This window comes from Gambusia affinis, linkage group LG14 (assembly GCF_019740435.1).
Source record: "Gambusia affinis linkage group LG14, SWU_Gaff_1.0, whole genome shotgun sequence".
Lineage (NCBI taxonomy): Eukaryota > Metazoa > Chordata > Actinopteri > Cyprinodontiformes > Poeciliidae > Gambusia > Gambusia affinis.
This window is the reverse complement of record NC_057881.1, coordinates 24,023,631-24,043,668: the sequence shown is the minus strand read 5'-3', so window position 1 is coordinate 24,043,668 and position 20,038 is coordinate 24,023,631. Positions and strand designations below refer to the sequence as shown.

General features: G+C 41.0%; 1 protein-coding gene across 4 annotated transcripts in view; it reads left to right on the top strand.

Moving 5' to 3' along the window:
- ptprua (protein tyrosine phosphatase receptor type Ua) overlaps nucleotides 1-20,038 on the top strand; it is a 176,631-nt gene that overhangs the window by 77,983 nt on the left and 78,610 nt on the right. For all 4 annotated transcript variants that reach the window (XM_044137964.1, XM_044137967.1, XM_044137966.1 and 1 more), the window contains exons 3-6: nucleotides 1,976-2,247; nucleotides 12,852-12,933; nucleotides 14,953-15,068; nucleotides 19,774-19,945. In XM_044137964.1, the coding sequence (XP_043993899.1) occupies nucleotides 1,976-2,247; nucleotides 12,852-12,933; nucleotides 14,953-15,068; nucleotides 19,774-19,945 (642 nt within the window). The remainder of the gene's footprint in view (nucleotides 1-1,975; nucleotides 2,248-12,851; nucleotides 12,934-14,952; nucleotides 15,069-19,773; nucleotides 19,946-20,038) is intronic.

Here is a 20,038-nt window from a genome sequence, read left to right as displayed (position 1 = left end):
CTGTCTGGCCCGGCTGTGTCTCACAGCAGGCCAACACCGGCTGGTGTAAGGTTTTATTTGGGGTTGGCGTGAAAATTGGATGATCTGAACACAATCTAAGAGTGTCTTGAAGAGGTCAGATTAGCTGAAGGTTCTGGGAGCAGGAGGGTCGCTCCTCAGTTGGAGCCGCTCTAACGTGTCAATGAGAGAATCTTAATCAGTGTGGATGGAGTGTCTGCATGGATTAGCATGAGATGAAGTGGTGCTCTTACTGGGTCACTAGCTGCATTTCCATTGACCATAAAATTGCCTAAACTGAAATTATAAAAATAAATTCTAGTTGCAAAAACCATGAAGAAAACAGGAAGTGGAGGATGATTGTTGATTTGTTTTTTTTTGTTTTTTGCTCTCACAGCATCACAGGTCATAAAAAGTTGTGTGTCAGTCCAGCATGTTGAATCCATCACTCTTCTGTAAAATCACCAACTACAATTTCCCCAAAACTACGCATACAAGCCGCGACAAGTAGGCGGGGATGTTGGTGAATAAAACACCAACATCTCCTCTGATTGGCTGACAGATGATGAGCGCTAGCACCGTGATGAATTCTGAATATATCTCATATAACTGTTTACATCTGTCACTGCCATCACTTCAATGACTTACCATGTGAACAAGCTTATTCACATGTGATTTTAATTTCATCTCTTATTTAATGGAAACACCAGAATTGCTCAATTGGGTTTTTTCAACAGTAGTGAATATAGACCAAGATTTGTGCACATCTGTAATCTAAGCTCATCTACTGGTGGAACATTTGAGCAGCTCTTACAGTAAACTCAATAGCAGAGCCACCGTCAGTCGTACCTCATGGAATATTCAGTTTATTTTTTGAAGGAAATGCCACATATTGACTGTGTTTATATGCGTCGACATATCTGAATAATCCCTGGAAATGAAACTGATTGAATTGGAGGTAAACACCAAATTTATTCTGGATTTACTTCATAAACAAAATATATCAACAAAAATATTTTACATGAGAAACTAGCACACCTCCATATGATGTCACATACACTGAATTTAGTATAAACAGAGAGTGAATAATTATTTGATAGACTTGTGAAGTTATTATTATTAACAAGACCAAACTTTGAGTTGTGTTAGACCAACATGTTGTCTTTAGACTCTTCTCCTGATAGTTGTTGAATACAGACAGATTCTATAAAATCAAATTTTTTTCATTCAGTATTGGAGATCGTTTAAACTTCTACATATGGCTCCTTCTCATGTACAAAAAGCAACTCTTTGGAGGTTTGAGGTTTTACATAAGCAACACTTTGGCAGATAAAAACTTCCCAACTCAGCTCCAGTTAAGTATTAGTTTGAAAGCACCAACTTATTTCTCCTCTATCTTAACGCCAGGTGTCTTTCTTGTCCAGGCCAGTCTACTGTGCTGCAGAAATAGAAAAGCCGCTGATACATCTGCAAACCTCATTCTGAGATGAAAGTCCAATCTGACACCCGGTGCAGTTCTGAGGACAGAAAGTGATAGAGGCAAAGGCGGAGAGCAGATAGCAGCGTAGACACACCAAATTCAAACAAATAGCCTGACAGATATTCTGAGAAGCATCCTTGGACCTGTCAGCTCTGACACTGGGGTTCTGTTCCGGGGGTTTAAAAATAGGAAGATGGCAGGCAAACTTCGGCGGCTGAAAACTAACATGACATTTATATCCTAGGAGTGTTCCAGTTGAAGCCCAACCAGTTAGATCCTGTTACTTTCTATATTTTGGCTTGTTTAGTTCTGTCTTACATGTGAAAATGCTCTGATATCTGCTATATGTGAAATATGCACCGCTAAAGCTGCTTGGCAAGGTCATCTCTGTTTTTTTTTTTTTTATTAGTGTAGTAAACTTTCACATCTCCTTTTAAAGACCTGTGCTGCAGTAAGTTGATGATGTCAGTGGTAATCTCTTCCTGTTTCTCCCTCCAGGGTCCTTCATGATGGTCAATTCCTCTCAGCATTTGGGGGGCCAGCGAGGGCAGCTGTACCTGCTCCCCCTGAGTGAGAACGACACCCACTGCATACAGTTCAGCTACTTCCTGTACAGCCGCGACGGCCACAGCCCGGGGGCCCTGCAGGTCTACATCCGGGTCAACGGCGGCCCCAAGGGCAGCGCCGTGTGGAATATCTCTGGCTCCCAGGGGCGACAGTGGCACCAGGTGGAGCTGGCCGTCAGCACCTTCTGGCCCAGCGATTACCAGGTTAGATAAATACATGGAAAACCCAACCCGAAGGTAAACCGGATTGGGCTTTGTTAGTATCTGATGATTGAGTCAGGATTCTTTTTATACCGTGTTAAAAGGTTGCCTGGAAGTCAAAGTAATCTAGCATCTAAAATGTCTTCAGACGCTAGACTATGTCGTTTTCTACAATTATTTTATTTTGGGATGCCAAAATTCGGAATACCGCAGGACATTCAAATGCCACAGCGTTTCTCGTCAAAGTCGTCGAAGTCTGTTCAATATGTCATCCACACAAATAAAAGAGCATGGCACAACTTCAAACCTACCAAGACACGGCTGTCCTCCCAGACTAACACGCCAGGCTAAGAGAGCATTCATCACAGAGACAGCCAAGAGGCTCGTTGCTCATTTGAAGTAGCGACAGAGATCCAAAGCTCAGGCGCGGGAATCTGTTGATAAGCACAACTATTAGACATGCTCCACACAAACTCTGACTAAAGTCAAGAGTCGCAAGAAGAAAGTCATTCCATAAGTAGAGCAAGAAGACATTCTGCTTCCAGTTTGCCACAAACCAACAAGCAGAAACACTGTGTGGGGAAAGCTAACCTTGCAAATCACCTTCCATTAAACCCCATGGTAGCAGCATCATGTTGGGAAGATGCTTGTTTTCAGAAGGAAAGGGAAGGGGGGGGAGGGGGGGGTTAAAGATGGATGGAGCTAAATATGGGTCAGTTTTAGAAGAAAACCCATTGGAGGCTTAAAAAGACTTAAGACTTAATCTTCTAACAGGACAGCAGCCCTAACATACAAAATGTGTTGCAAATTATTGTTTACATCCTGAAATTTTGTGTAGAGGAGTCTTTTTGCTGGAGAGCATAAAGACTCTACTTTAACTTGCCATCCTTAGCCGCGGTGCTACAGTAGAAGTAGCGATATTCCATTAACAAAATGAAACCTGAAGACGTAAGTATCATTAAAGTAGTGCGGTGCACCACAGCAAAGGGAAAAATAACCTAGGAAAACTGTTGAGGAATAACTCAAAACCACTCATGCTTTTTTTCTTCCTCTGTGTTGGCTAGGCTACACACAGATCCATTGCTCAGTAAAGGACTGAAAACAGCCCCACTAACATATCAGGAGCTGATATGTCTTAGGAAAAAGGTTGTTTTCTAGTTGTCATAATGCTGACAGTTTAATAGCAAAACACTGCATCCCTTTTTTTCTTTCATTTTTCATGTACACATTTAAAATTTAGCGCGTAGACAGTGACTGTGAACCCTCAGTTGTCTGGGTTCTGCCTGTAGCAGATGAACTCGGTCAAAAGGTTGAGGTGGTTTGAGCATCAGATCAAAATGTTTTCTGGATGATTCTGTTTGGAGGTTTTTCAGGTTTACCTGGCAGAGAACCAGTGGCAAAGCCAGACCATGTATCTGGACTGGATAAAGCTTATCCCCCGTCCCCCCTCCTCCCACCCCGAGATGAGTTGTACAATGTTCCTTTGGAAATAATGTCTGCTTATCGCTGCTGGACCTGCCACACCTGCTGCAGCCAGACTTTGGAAAAACTGAAAAGGCTGATGGATGGAATACCAGCTCTGCTCAGTCACTCTCTAAGCTTAACCACCTTCAAACCATAAACACCCGTCTGCCTTGAAGTTTCAGTAAAACACACCTGTCGTTTTGGCATGTTTTCATCCTTACTAATCCATATGTAGTGTGCGGATTCAGGTCTTCAAATTGTGTGGGTACTGAGGCCATCATGCCATTTTCTTTCACACAGCACCCAGTATTTGCCTCCTTTCTGCCAATGCATTTATGTAACTCTGCCAGCAAAACCTGCTGGTAATTATAGATTTTTCTCTCAAATCCAAGCAAACAACCCACTTGCCAGCAGATATGGACCATATTTTGTCCACTAATTAAAAAAATTGCTTCAGTGTGATGCTCAAAAAAGGAGCATTATTACATTTAGACAAGCCGTGAAAAAGTATTTGCCTCCTTTGTCACATTTAAATATTTCAGGTCATGAAACTAATTTTAACATTCAGCAAAGATAATATGAGTACATACACATCAGCTGTTTTCAAATGAGGAAAAAGCTATCAAAATCAGCCCCGTCCCATATGAAAATATAATTACCTTTTGTTTTTTTAATGCTGGAGCCACTCAGAGGTCGACTTGCTCTTATCCATTGAATAATTCTTCATCATGAATTTATGGATTAACGTTTTTTTAAAAGTTCCACTCATCTCTCAACAGCTCACAAAATGCTTTCCTTACACTCTTATCAACGTGCTTTTTAACAAATATGCCTGTTAGTGTCGTTTCTGATTAGCAGTAACATTTTCTTCCTTCTCTAAAGCCTGCAGGGCTTTTGATGTTGTTGGCTCTTTCCTGATTTCCTGTCTACAAGGAAGTCAATCAGAGCGATTTTGATTTGTAAAGTGGTCCTCTACACATGGCCGAGAAGTCAAAATATTTATTTCATAATTACAAAAAATGCAAGGAAAAAAAACTCTTTCCATCTGTCTTTTCTTTCTATTTCTTTTTGTTTCTCTCTCTCTTTTGCTCTGTCTTTTCATTCCTTCTCTGACTTCTTTCTTTCTTTCTTTATTTCAGTTCCTTTAATTCTTTCAGTTCTCTTCTTTCTTTCTTTCTTTCTTTCTTTCTTTCTTTAAGATAAAAATCAAATAAACCAACACAACTGAGCAGAAATTACAATTACACTTTACAATTATTAGGAATCATTATGAAACACTGAAAACATAAGAAACATAAGGAAACTTATGAAATTATTCCCAAATACAAAGACAGTCATTTACTTTGCGTTTTAAGTATCCGGCTAGCCTGCCTTGACCAATCAAAATGCTTGAAGGATTGCGTAACGGCAGCCAGCCAAATCAGTGACAACCTTTTATATGTCATTGAAAAAACTGCTTGTGCAAATCATCAACATTCAATCCACGTTTTATGGTTTTCAATACGTGTCCAGAGCTAGAGGAGAAGCGTTAGTTTGATGATTTCCATGTGTTTTCACTCGCGCTGCCACATGTTTACCAAGCTACTTTAGACTCAGCCTAATTCTTCATGGTGGTTTACGGTGTAGTTCAGTTTCTATTCTCCCACTCAACATGCATGTTTAAATAGGGCAGATTTGCTGCTGAGTTGTACAACAAGCCGTTTCAATCGCAGTGTAATTTCTGGGTTGCATGTTTAGCTTGTGCTGTTATTTACTGGTCCATTTACCTGAGTGCTGCACTGTGATCAATAGCTCAGTTTGATGCCTCCATCGGTGCTGATGCATAATTAGTGGTATTGTGGAGCTTGTAAGATTCTCACGGCTGCATGCAGCCTTTCCTCACCTCATTACAGCTGATAGTTTATTTTTTAATGCGGTCCGTCTTCTTAGTGATTCCCCCCCTCTAGTTCCACCCTCCTGGCCTCTCCCTGAAACTGTTGGTAATGAGGAGCCAGTGGATGTAGGAGCGTGAGTTTCACCCAAGAGTCAATTGACCTCAATTCCATTTGACCCGGTGTGTTCAAGGTGGGGATTGAGTGGTGGTGGGTGTTTGCTTCCATAACCTTGGTGCACTCTGAGGCCCACCTCAATAAATCAAGAGCTAGTTAATGGATTAGAGGCCTGAAGAGATCAATGAGGACAGCCTGCGCCGCACCATCCTCAGCTCTCCTGTCCTCATCGCTGGCACCAACAGCCAAGCTGATAATTAAAGTAATGATTTATCTTCCCTTTAGTGTGGATATTGGAAAGTTTGGGGAAGCCGGAGGACTAAGGACAGGCGATCTCAGTGGAGTGAGCTGATTCGTACAGTCTACTGTGTTGTGTTGATGGAAGTTCTCCCGGCAGGCAAAGAGACAGACCTCCTTAAGTTTCCTGTGAAGCTGAATCGTCTGCAGCAGATATTGAAGCATGAGCATACACACAGATCAGGAACAAAGTGTGTCTGCTTCATCAGAAGAGACAGGACTGAGTTTCTTATTACAGGCACAGCTTTTCTGGATGCTTGATGAAGTTTTGATGTGATTGAGACCGGGACCATTCCACTCAGCATGTTTCACTGATTTCATCCAGATCTAGTTTGGGATCTTTGTCCAGTTGGAACAGGTTTCAGCCAGAAGTTGTTGATTAACGGTGACATTGAAGACATCAGAAGATTTTCTCTTCATTGCATCAACTTTGAGAAACATGTAAACACCAGTAAAGTGACACGGACCCTAAAGATGCAGCTACTACCACCATGTTGGACACTTAGTGCTATATTCTCAAGTTTTAAATCAGAACCCTGGCCTTTCCAAACACCCTTCTTGACGATGTAGCAAAAGATTTCCGTCTTCATCTAATCTGAACCTAAAACTTTATTTTTCCCCCAAATTGGATGTGTTGGCTTGTCTGAGAAGCTACAACATTTGGCTGAGTTTGAAGGTGTTTCATTTTAGTAATCACTTTTTCCTGGTCATCTTCCTCTATGGCCACTTTGTTTTAATTCAGTTCAGTTTGATTTATTTATACCTCACCGATTCATGACATCTAAAGGCACCTTACAACAAAAAGGTCGATTCAGGAATACCTTCATAACGGTGAATATAACACAAACTGGAACTAGATTAAATGCTTTTTTTAAATGAAGGAATAATCGACAAACTTACAACAAATAAAATTGGATAATCCTAATAGTCCAATGAAATTTTATTTTCAAGACATTTCAGTCTTCCAAAACATTCTAAACATTACGAACATGTACACCTAACACGAGGGGATCACCATGTGGATCTGCTGAGGTGTTGCTTCAAAAGCCTTCAGCCAGACTGTCTCTTGTCTTCCAGTTGATGATAACCTAAAGATCTCCAGGAAGGCTTAGAGGAGGTTTCTACCTCAACACAAACTTTCAAAAGTGAGACTATAACTCAACCTTAAGGTTGTTTCTGGTTTAGGAGTCGATTATCAAAAGGACGCCAACCAGCAGCCTGTGAATCTTTACCAAACTCTTGAAAGGTTTTTACTTCTGGTTCTGGTTCTGGTTCTGGTTCTGTGGAGGAAGATTGAACCAGAACCAGAACCAGAACCAAACATGGAGAAGCAGCATTCAGCTTCTATCCACCACAAATCTGGAACAAACTTCCAGGAAACTTCAAAACAACTTAAAATCTAGACTTGATCCATAACAAATGACCAAAACTATACAGACCAAAGTATTTGATGTTTATTGATGATGACACTTGATAAAATGTCTGTTTATTACTGGTTTCTCAATTGGTGACTGTATGATGTTTCTATGATTTTTTTAAATTTTTCTGTTTTATGATATAAAGCATCTTGTTGCTGAAATGAGTTATGCAAATAAAATTGATTGATTGATTGATTTACTTCACCATCCTCCCAGGTCTGCAGTTATCAGTGTTGCTGTGTACCTCTCCTGACAACAACGTTTGCTCTCAATGTTCCATTGAAATGCTGCATGCAGCCCACTGTGACCAGATTCTAATAAAGTGACACAAACCCAATAAACACAGACCCTTTAATATCATCTTCCTTTCTGTGGCTCGGTGGTAGAGTAGTTGCCTTGCGATCAGAAGGTTGTAGGTTTGATTCCAGCTTCTTCCTGTCACGTCGTTGTGCCTCTGGGCAAGGCGCCTAATCCCAACTTGCCTTCCAATCAGAGTATTGGTGAAAAATTGTGTCTGTAGGGTGAAGCACTTTGAGTGGTCAATATGACTGGGGAAAAAAAAGTGGTGACTAAATTCAGTCCTAGCATTCTCCTCCCTTGTCCCCGCCGACACTGAGCTCAGAGCTCGGCAAACGTCCCGCAGGGCCGGCTCCACTCCTCTCTCCGCGCCGCGCGGCCGATAAAGATCTGTGTCAGGTGCTGCCAGCCGACACATCGGCCCAAGCGCTGCAGCCCCTCCCAGGCAAAGGACTCTTCAAAGAGGCTGGAGGAGAAAATATGTGTGTGTGTGTGTGTGTGTGTGTGTGTGTGTGTCAGAGAGAGAGAGAGAATGTGCTTAAAGTGGATGAGATAAAAAGAAAAAAAAAATCTGCCAGTAATCATGGAGCGCCTCAGGAGGGGCACGGGCTGCACAGATATGATGGACTGTGATCAGAGGTGTTCTTGGCCTGGAGCATTACTTCACAGATTTTCAAACTTCTAGTCAATACTTCTAGCTTCCACATCATGTTGTTAAAACTATGGGCGCCTTTTTAGCTATTAATTAGAATATTTCCAAGTCTATCCAAGCGTTTAACCGTAGAGGGGATGAAAGACCTCTAACATATATTGATCCGTTGAGCGGCAGTAAAAACAAAGTGCCACTGCAGCAAAGCAAAGCAAATGTCCCATCAGTCATTTAGGAGGCACTCCTCTGACTTCTGGGCTTGGGTTTTTCCCTCACTTAATGCCCAATCGAGTTGGAAGAGAGGCAGTGGAAAAAAATTACAAAATGACACATAAAAACCAACACTTTTTCATTTCTATCCAGAATAATTGGTTTGAGTTTCCAGTTTTATTTCTTATGTTTAACTATCATCTGCTCAACTTTCTCTTTCAATCTCATAAGTATCCTTGTATCATGTAGACTTTTACTAGGCCATTCTAACACATGCCATGAACTTAATTCTGCCAATAGCTACTATTTTATGACTATTCTTGTATTTTTTATTTTTATTTTTCATCTTTTCGTCTGGCCATCGTACTTGCTGTACGAGTACGACTGAGTCGTCGCCAATTCTTTTCCACTGTCACAAACGTCTCCATTTGATCTCTATGGAGGTAAATACTGGCATGTTTCAAAAACATCCTTTCCTCCTCAGTCAGCTCTTTACTCCAATGTACCTCTGCTGGTTCTCCTGGCTTTAACAGCCTCTCAATTAATTTGAACACTGCTGCCACCTAGTGACCGGAGGCCTGTTTATCAGTCAAGCATGAATATAGACAATAGTAAAGTTTGTCTGCTTGTCGCCCTCTTAAGGCGACCAGTAGTGTTCGTTTCCCACCACAAACAGGTTTTCCGATGTAGGTCAGTTCCAGTTGGTCTCCATTAACAACCATCTTCGTCATGTTTGTGTGTCTCCTGATTGGCACAAGACAAAGTTTAAACGTTTCCTATTTACAATATCGTTTAAACACTCCTATCCTAAAGCAGATAGGAGTGTGATTCCCACTCTTCCATGAAGCCCAGATTTGTGAAGAGCAGGACTGACAGTTTTACTGTCAACATGTTTTCCATTTTAGCTGTAGGTTTCCATATTTGTCATGGATATTTTTCTTGCACGTACCTTTCTCCATACACTCTATCATCTGCTGCTATAATGTGAGGACATGTGAAGGAGTTGAGGAGGTGTGAATACTTTTGGCTTTCCGGTGTGTTGGTTAGGTTGGGTAAATGTTTTTCCCCTGCAGGCTGGTTGTTTTTGCAGTGCTGCATCTCATGAGCCAAGCAGGAAGCAACAAGAGGAGAACCTTACAATTCTTGCAGGTTATTTTTTCTTTCTCTTTTTCATCCATCCTCCTAACCATCTACACTCAGAGCAGAGCTGCTTCTCTGAGGTGGATTTGTTTCTCGTGTCATTTCCTTTGGTTGATGACACAGAGCCCTCTTCTTGTGAGCAGCTCCCTCCCCCTCCCCCGCTGATCCCTTCAAATGAAAACTCCCTTCTCCCTTCACAGATAGTTCCTTTGCTGTGTCACATGCTCCATTTTTTTCCCTTTTCCTGATGCCCATTTTCATAAACAAAGAAAGATGACTGTGGTACAAAATCACCTTCAGCTCAGGGCGTGCAGTGGTGGCGCAGGGGGTTAGCACGCCCCATGTTTGGAGCCTTCGACTCCCGGTCCCGACGACCTTTGCCGCATGTCTTCCACCCTCTTTCCTGTCTGCCTACTGTTGCAAAAAATACGAGCCAGTAGCCATTAGTAACTGGGTAGAATCTAAAACCTCAGCGGAGGCCACGCCTCCAGGAAGAAATTGTTTCTCAGTAGCTGAGGGTCCAGACTCTGTGGATGAAGTAAAGTGTAGAACAAAGGAGTGTTTTTTTTGTGTGTTTTTTTTCCCGGCTAGCATCTTTTATATATTTGCCAAAAACACACACATCTTTTGAATATGAGCACATAGAACCGAAAAGTTTAACTTACCCATGGAGCTTCAGCATCCTGGAAATCTGACAGCAAAATTTCAGTGAGTAGTAAGAATGACACAATTTGTTAACCTGGAATCTGTGACGTTGCTTAGCAGGTTCAAAAAACATCACTGAAGAAATTGAAAAATGACCCAAACAGAACATAGAAATTTCACCAAGATATTTTAAATTAAACTTCTCTGCAATCCTAGAAACTCAAAGTACATAACAAAATGTAGATAAGGGCTTAAAAAGTGGACTCTGCATATGTCCCCTTTAATATTCTGAGAAATTCTGTGCCATAACATTACCTTGTTCATTTGTAGTACTGTATTTTCCTTGTGGTTTATTGGGCAGAGTTTTACGGGCGGCCATTGTTTCTCTTCGTCAAGCAAACTGTCTAATCTGCAGTTGTGCATGCCGTGCTGGGATTGAGTTCTAGCAATTTGCATAATAGCTTACTGTTTGCATATGCACAGGTATTGGACACTGATGCTTGTTTTTTGGCTGTGCATGTTACAAACACACACACGCACACGCACACACACCCTCTCTGAGTGAGTTCAGATGCAGAGGAGCTTAGTGTCTCAGTGCAAAGCTGAGCAAATCGATGCTGGTGGGTGCGTTGACGCGTGATGAATTGAGGAGTTAATCGGTCAGACGTCCCTAATGACCTGACATATGAATGAAAAATAAAAATAAATTAGTTGAAAGAAAAGCTTAGCCTGTATCCATCCACCAACCCCTTCGGGGTTATTGATCGGCTCCCGGCACTCAGAGCCTGAAGCATGGCTAACATTGCAAATCTCCCGGCCATCTGAGCGCACGCTCACAGGCGCTGGGCTGCGGACAGATGACCGACAGCGGTAATGTGCACACCTCATGTCAGAGGCATCTACTGCTGTCATATTAGCACCTGCTAGCTCAGACAGATCGGCTCAGTCAAACGTGGAGGCTTTCACAGGGGATGGTTTGCAATTAAACTTGGGGATTGTAGAATGACTGTGGTGCATGCTGGGAAGTCACTTTGAGTCTCTATGTGCACCCAGCTCTCTTGGATGAGTGAGTTCATATTTAGACTGTGTTAAAGGATTCCTGCTGTGTTCCTCTAGGTCTAATGAAAGTACCAGCTGGAGAAGCTGGTCTAATGAAACCTGTAGTATTTATTTCTAGATCTGAATCTAAGAAATAGTTCCCAACTTTTACTCAGGTGTGATGTGTTCATTTACAGGACATGATGCAGCCACCAGCCAGACTATCCTCTGGAGCTTTTACACACAAATAAGACTGACAGTTAACAGATCCAGCAAATTCAGACACATTTTGATAAATTCATCAAAATGTTGAAGCACCATCTTAGTCTTTTCCTAGGGTCAAAAGAAAAAATTATAAAAAATTACGTTTGATAACCAGCTTTTGATGAATACATTAATTCAAATTGAAAATAAAAACTGCTAATATATATAAAACCCTCCAAACAATCTAAAATGAACATTGTTATCTTGAACATAGTCGTTGACCTAATAGGGCTGTAGCGATACAGTAATGTCACGATACAATATAATACACAATATTCTTCTCACAATATGATATATATCACAATATTCAGCAAACTACAATTCGATTTGATTCAATACATTTTTAAGATTTTCTGAAAGATTTTAGAGGGACAGAGAGATTTTGGTGACATTCTGTGACAGTTCCATACATGTGGATTGAATTAATTGAGCTGATAGTGTAATACTGGTGTAATATATGTTGTTTTTGTTATATATTTGCTTTGTGTAAATGTTATTTGGTATTTGGTTATGCAGAAATGGAACCTTTTTTGTCTTATTCACTTATATTAGAGAATGTAATTTATCTATTTCATTTCATTATGTAATTGTAACTGGTTGCTTCATTTCCTGTCATTTTTAATGAACATGGGCAACTGGGTAAAAAATGTCATGTGTGATAGCTGCCATTTAATTCATGTGGATTTGACATAAAACTCAAAGTAGGATTTAATGTATTGATACTCGTGGATGAAAAATCAATACATTCTGAGGAAAAAATATTGAAAAAACATAGAATCGATAAAATTACACAGCTCTATTACCTAAAAGTTTTTCCACAGCAAAACTTATCAAACCATAAATAATGTGTTTATGTTTGATGCAGAAGTCAAGACAGATTTCAAGTGTTACTGATATCTCATCACTGGTTTCCCAGAAACTATAGAATCGTGTCAGTGCAGTCCTGCGGTCATGTTCTTATATGATCAGAGGATTATTAATGAAACAGTTACCCATCATTTAACTGCCTCTAGACTGGATTCTTGTATTATGGATAGTTTGAATTCAGCCAGGCTTGTTTTAAGCATCTACATCTGGTTGCAGTAGTTAGCAGCAGTACTGTAGTTACCCCTTCTCTCTTAATTTCCAACTTCTATTGAATGTGCTTGTCAAAGTGCAAAGCTCTGTAGTTATTTCATTTCTCCATCGTCTCCGCAGGTCATCTTTGAAGCGACCGTTTCCGAAGAGCGGCAGGGTTACATCGCCTTGGATGACACCGTGCTGCTCAACTATCCCTGCTGTAAGTAGCAGATTCCACCGTGTTCACAGCCTACCTGCTGACCCTCGCTGACCCCTCTGAAGGCGTCCAGCTGACCTGTCCAGTAAACTCCACATCGTCCCAGAAGTGACTACAGACCACAATGCATTCTGCTAATGGAGGAGAGTACATAAGCACATACAGCCTGTAGCTGTCAGGCTGCTGGAGGTGCAGCTTCACAGCGGGGTGCCGTCTCTTTTGTCCTGCTGAATGTCTGACCTTTTCATCCCGTCTTCAAGCTCCCAGATGGAACTTATAACACTACTGCGATGCCACAGGCGAAGGACAGCTAGGAGCTGCTCTGGCAGTGAACCTTACGTAGCTGGAATTGAACATTATACTCAGTCTTTTGCTATGTTATCTTCATTGTTAGGGAAATGATCTTTTCACCGTCCTCATCACCATCAGTTATGTGCTGTGGATCCAGACATGCAGAATGAGTCTCTGGGAAAGTTGGTAGGAATTTCATGCTTAGGTTCCAAAGTGATCCAAATCTCACAAAGTTCCTTTCCTGGTCCGCTTTTCCCCATCATCCACTGACTCCAGTTTGTACAGTAATAAACCACGGTGCTTATATGGATGACACTCAGCTCTGCATTTCTGTTACCGCATGGCTGCAGTTCCCATGTTGGTGCAGATGGCATCGGAAAGAGTCACATAAACAAGATGGAGTTAGTCAGCGTGGTGCACAGCAAAGCTCACCTGTCACCATTACATCACTCATTACAGGGTGGCCCAGATCTGCATGCTATGCATCATAATAGTGTTCTAAAAGCAGTAAAGGTTGTGAAACTCGTCCCACTAAAATGAATATCTGTTGCGCACTAGTTACTTTCTCATGCATACCAGATCTCTTGCACAAGAGGAAGTTTCTTTTTTATTTTTTCATTCAGCGTCTCTTTAGAGGCTCCTGAATATAAATCTACATATACATTTCTATCATATGCTGCCAACCTTGCCTCTCTCCCTGTAGATTTTTTTTCTAGATTCACCACTGCCCACATTTAATGTTTTTTGTCAACAGCAGGATGTCTGGATGTCAGTTTGTGACCTTAAGCTTTAAACAGATTTGGGTTATGAGGCAGGATAATGATCCAAAGCTCACCAGCAAGTCAAACAATAAAAGAAATGGAACTTTTTGAGAGGCCCAGTCAGGCAAGACTTAAATCCAATTGAGCAATTTGGCATGACCTTCGAAGGACTGATAATGCTCAAACACCCTCACAGATAGATGAATAGATAGACCATTAATCTTAATTAAATACAATATAATGATGGTTACAGTTTTTTTTTTTTTTGTGTTGTTGCATTTTTAGAAATGTGGTCTAACCACAGCTCTGCTGCTCCTCACATCATCTAAAAATACCAGCGTTTTTAACTGGTAGTGACGGCTGCCAAGATCCACTCTGACTTTTAGTGAGAACTGGTGTATTTTTATTTTTTGCAGCGGAAATGTAGAAAAATGTTAATGAATGATAATGTGGCGTATTTATGACCTCATGAAATTCAGATATCCGTTTTCCGGTGCTCATGAAAAGCAAGACTGACTGTGAAGTATAAATCACTGAATCCTTGCTAGATAAAAAAAAACAAAAAAAACGGAGGGACCTGAAACCTTCAAAATCGGCACACTTACCGATTTATTTTTAGTTTGAAATCTAAACTCAGCCTCTGCTGCACTCTTTCCCTCTTTGAAGCAAGATCATTTGCATGGTGACTCAGTTTCCTGGGTTGAGGGACAGTGCTACAAAAATCACAACGAGGTTAGTGCCACGTTGTGATTTTTTTTTTTTTTTTTTGCCAGAGAGAGAGAAAAAAAAATCAAAAACAATTACAGTATTTACCTGTAAATAAAAACAAATACAGAAGAACTTGTCCGTCGTTGTAGCAGAGGTTCTGAATAAGCTTTCCTCCATCTTTGTTTTCTGCTTAGACAGCATCAGTGAACTCCAGAAGTGCTGCGTTGATCCGTGTCTTTCCTCTCTGTCTGCACTCCAACAGACAAGGTGCCTCATTTCTCTCGGCTGGGAGACGTGGAGGTGAACGCCGGGCAGAACGCCTCGTTTCAGTGTGTCGCCACGGGCAAAGTCTCTGAGACGGAGCCATTCGTGCTCGAGGTAAGAAGACATGGGCGACTGAGGGATTTCTTATTGTTATCTTTGGTTAAAATATTGATCTTGAACAACTTTAGGAGAAAATAAATGGTGCAGATAAAGATATCTAGTCTTCAGTTTAACTTAAAAACACAACATTCAATAATGTCCCTTCAAATGTTGAATCCCAACTGTTCTGCTCTGGCCTGGCCTCCTCCTGTCTTCCTGGGTAATTCCCCCAGACAGTCAGTCTGGGTTTTCTCCTGTTCACTTGGATTCCTCCGGTAGAATTCCTGGACAGGAAAAGTTGTGAACGCTGATGCCATTTTTTAAATTGTAGTCTACCTGTAGTTTTAGCAGTGGTTAACGAAGCCATTCAGACTGTGTTGGCTAAGCTTCCGAATACTGAATTATCATTAACAGTTGTGTCATCTAGATTGGCTATTCTCTCTTCACAGTTTAGGACGGTTTCCAGTTAGCACTGTAACGTGGAACTGACCCATCACGGCCAAGCGTTAGAGATTGGGTGAAATTTAAATCTTCAATAGAGGCCACGCCTCCGGGAAGCAATTGTTCCTCAATAGAAGACAAATTGTTTCCGTCTTTGAACCAAACACCAGGATTTGAATCCAGAACAAATGCAAGGTTAGCAGGTCTGTTGGTGATGGTCTTCATGGGATGACTGGGACCAAACGGTTACTTTGCAACCATGATGTTGTTTTGTTGGAGACGCTGAAGGCAGAACTGTGTGTCATCAATGTCATACTTTCTGGTGATGTTTGAGTGGCAGCATATACAGTAGAATAATAATGATGGCAGGTTTTATGGATGTGGTAAATGTCAGTTTTGTAGCTGAGAGGCAATCTGGTGATCAGCTGCAACACTAAACCCAACAGAGTTCTGGTCCGTTTCTGTTCCAGGCAGAAACGGACCAGAACTCCAGCGACTAGGACAAGCAAGTGGAAAGAAACCTAAAATGATTGAGTCAAATCAAACAACACCAGATACTGAGGGGATGCATGTAAGCTTCTGATTCTGTAATAAATACATTAATTCTCTAATCATTTAGCAAATGGAAATCATTCAAGTGATTCAATCTGAACTAAAACCAGAGAAGTTAGATCAGATTTAACTTGTGTGTGTGTGTATCGTTTTTTTATTCACTGTATGTAAACTTTTGGTTTCAACTATATATATATATATATATATATATATATATATATATATATATATATATATATATATATATATATATATATATATATATATATATATATATATATATATATATATATATATAGATAGATAAAACTTATTATTTCTGAGACTCCATGGTTACGTAACCTTTTCAGAGAGTTATAGGAATTCTAACCTCCCTGAAGAGATTACAATACCATGCAGTAGAGTGAAAATGGAAGCATTTTTAGCATAATAACTTTTGGGATTTTGGACCGAAAAAGCAATTTAGAGTTTTCCTATGTACCCTACTATCAAGTTTGGCCTTTTTAAGGAAGGCCTGGATGGCTGTATCCTGGAAATATGATGGAATTGTACCAGTTATGAGGCTGGAATTGCTTTTTTGTTTGACGAGAGGAAAAACTACCTCAGAAGCATCTTTGATCATTCTGAGCAGCAAATAACCAAAGTTATTTATAGTTATTTCACTTTTCTGATTTCCTCCAAATTCAGAAGACATGAGTGTGGAGCATGATACAACTGAATCTGTAAATCTTTAAGGGTTCATTCACAGCAGCCCTGTTTATTCCACTTTAATCCAAACCTAGTTTGTTTGCCTAGAAAGTCTGAAGACTGCTCCAACAGCAGGAAGTGGACTACATTGCAGGGCATTCTGGGTAAATATAACAAAAACAAATGCGCGAGTCAAAGATATGCCACGTGGCCTTTTACCGAAGACAAAATAGAAATCCTCAAATTTGAAGCCTCTCCATTTTGGTTTGCATTTTGTGAAGCAGGAAGTTGTGCTCATGTCTTCATCAGAGGTTTTCATGTCGCTTTCTTCAGTGGTTCTTGGTGTAGCGCCCCCACAGGCAAAGGGAGTAAACAGTTTTTTTTTAAATTTTATTTTGCAAATGAATTTTTTCAAGGGGTTTGGTTTGTTTGACATCTCGCAGTGAGAAAGCAAGCCAGACCAGCTGAAAACGTAACAAATGTCACAATCTGGGTCCCAAATCAAACCCAGTCTATTAGGCTATCAGGTATGAAAACAGCCTGAAAACGCCATCTGTATCTGTGAGGTCAGACACGAACGTGGGACGAGAAGGCTCACAGTCGCCGCTTTAATTTATCCCAAACTTGTTCTATCAGGGTTAGGTTAGGGCTCTGCAGGTCAGTCATGTTCTTTCACACCAAACTCATTCAGCCATGTTGGAACAGAAAGGGGAAATCTCCAGACACAAAGTGAAGATGAAGTAAGACAGTAATGCAACAATAAGTTTGTTAAGCACCGGTATTATCTCTGGACATTGAGGAACATAAATCCTTTGGAGCTGAATTATTTCTAGGTTTATTAATCAGTGGAGCTGCTTAAAGCTCTGGATCCATTTTCCTGTAATTGAGTATAGCGTCACTAATAATCCTGTAGTATGGTTGAGATAAATGCTGAGTTTGAGAGCCTGATATTGTGTTTTGATCATTTCAGTGCTGCTGGGAAACGATCCAGTTGCAGATATGAGAGGTTATTAAATTAGCGCCTCTTGCTTTAGTTCTCTGTCTGCGATGGGTTTTGGTTTACTAAAGCCAAAAGCCATTTCTCTCGTTCGCCAACTGAAAATAGTTTCAATTTCCCTCGTCTGAATATGAGCTAATATTAGTCTTCAAAAACCCTTCTCTGAATGCCTCAATCCTCCTCTGGCCTTTGAAGCCTCAACATCTGAGTGCTTTTGAAATGACGGCTGCAGGGAGAAGGGGCCTCGCAAATTTCATCTCACTATCCTCCCTGTCCCAGCCTTTGTGTTTCTTTTTTGCGATTTTTTTTTTCTCTTCAAGCCCCTTTCTCACTGTGTTCGAGTGTCATTGACACATGAAAAAAAAAAATCATCTAAAAATATTAGCTTATAAATTCTTGTTTGTAGCTACAGCTACGCACAACATGTGGGAGATGCAAACAACTGAGAGCTTTTCACCTCGATGGCAAATTGCATGTGAGCGTGTCTGCGTGTGTGTGTGTGTGTGTGTGTGTGTGCTAAGTGAAAAAAATGAAAGTGAAACAGCAGTCCATGTGCTATGCCAATAAAAACAATTGTCTCCCTTGGATATTTTAGATTTTTGTTGCTTTAACAACTCAATCATGATCGTCTACATTTAGCTTCTTTGACCAAAAACTCTTTGATCTCAAAGTGAAAACTGATTTGTACGAAAATAAATCTCAATGAAATAAAAATATGTATCATAAAATAAGTGATTTCGTTTCCAGTTGAGCACAAACCTTGTTGGTCTTCTGCTAATGTTGCAAAAACCACAACTTTGCAATTGCAGTGTTTCCATTAAATAAGCAACACAGTTAAAATCACACGCAAATAAGTTTCTTTAACCAGATAAGATGTTAAACAAACAAGCCGTCATCCTCCAACCACTTCCTGTTGTCTTCTTCTTCGTCTTTTCTGCCAGTAGCAACATCCTGTTGTTGATCATGTGGAAACATCTTCTGTAGGTCGCTCTCAGTCATGTTGTTCAGTTTTCATTCCATTCTTTCTTCAGAACTGTTCCAGATATCTCTCTCTACTCTCCTTCATCAGCGTAGTCATGGTAACCTGGTGTCCTCTCTCCAGTCTCCTTCTTCACAGTCTGTCAGATTGTGAGAGCGACCGGATCCAGGCAGACCGACACATGGATCATATTCCTTCATGTCTTGATGATGATTTAACTGAACTCAAAGGAGATATTCAGATTCCTTAAGAATTTTTTATTTTTTTTGCTTCCATCTCCTGGCTGATACTTTTGCAGTTATGCAGTCACTTATTTTATATTAAATATTTTTTATGTCATTATCTTGCAGAAATCAGTTGACATTAAAAGTTGTTTAGTAATTTGTTTTTGACACAAAAAGAATCAAAATTTTGCTGATCATGACTGATTTGTAAACTACTAGCACCAGTTGACTGGACCTCTGTTGAACTAGGTCAGTCACTTTAAAAGGAGTGAATATTTGTGAGAAACTGTAAGTAGTAGGAAAGATGTTACATCATGCACAGAACATAAACATTCTCCAAACTGCATCCGATTTTCCCCTGAGTCATTCCCAGCTCAAACCTCTGGTTGTCAAACCGATTTCCGAGTGAAAATCAAGAGCAGACATTTTACGTTCTAATCTGTTTATTGTTTGAGCGAGCCGCATATATTGCATGTCCTGGAAGGAGGTTTCTGAGCGGCAGCCGGCTCTGATTTGGTCCTGACGGGTTGAGCCGGTCGCCGGTCCGCCTGCGGCACTGACACATCAGCATGGAGGCAGCTGAGGAGATGTCAGCTGGAAACGACGACGAGCCGGGAGGCTGGAGGAGAAGCCAGCGTGGTTACCACTGACATTTATCACATATTCATTATCTCGCCTCGCCACATAGCAGACTCTAACCACCTTTTGTTTTTATTTGTGTGTGTGTGTGTGTGTGTGTGTGTGTCTCCTCAGTCTGCTGTGTTCCCAGTTTTAATCACATTGATGGGCTTTAAGTAAACATGTCCATTTCCCTCTGTGTGCTCTTTGTCTGGCTGCCAGCGGAGAAACAGCGCCGTGCTCAACACGTCCTGGCTGTCGCGGCTGAGCCACAAGAGGCTGATGGCGACGTTTCAGGTGGAGGCGCAGCGCGGCGAGCAGGACCTCTACCGCTGCATCACCCTGTCCCCCAGGGGGGCCGCCGTCTCCAACTTTGGAGAGCTCATCGTCAGAGGTGAGCAAATCCTGCAACGGTACAGAATATCTGTGGGAGCATTTCAATGTGGGAGATGCAGGGCAGGAAGAAGAAGAACAAAAACGAGAGATG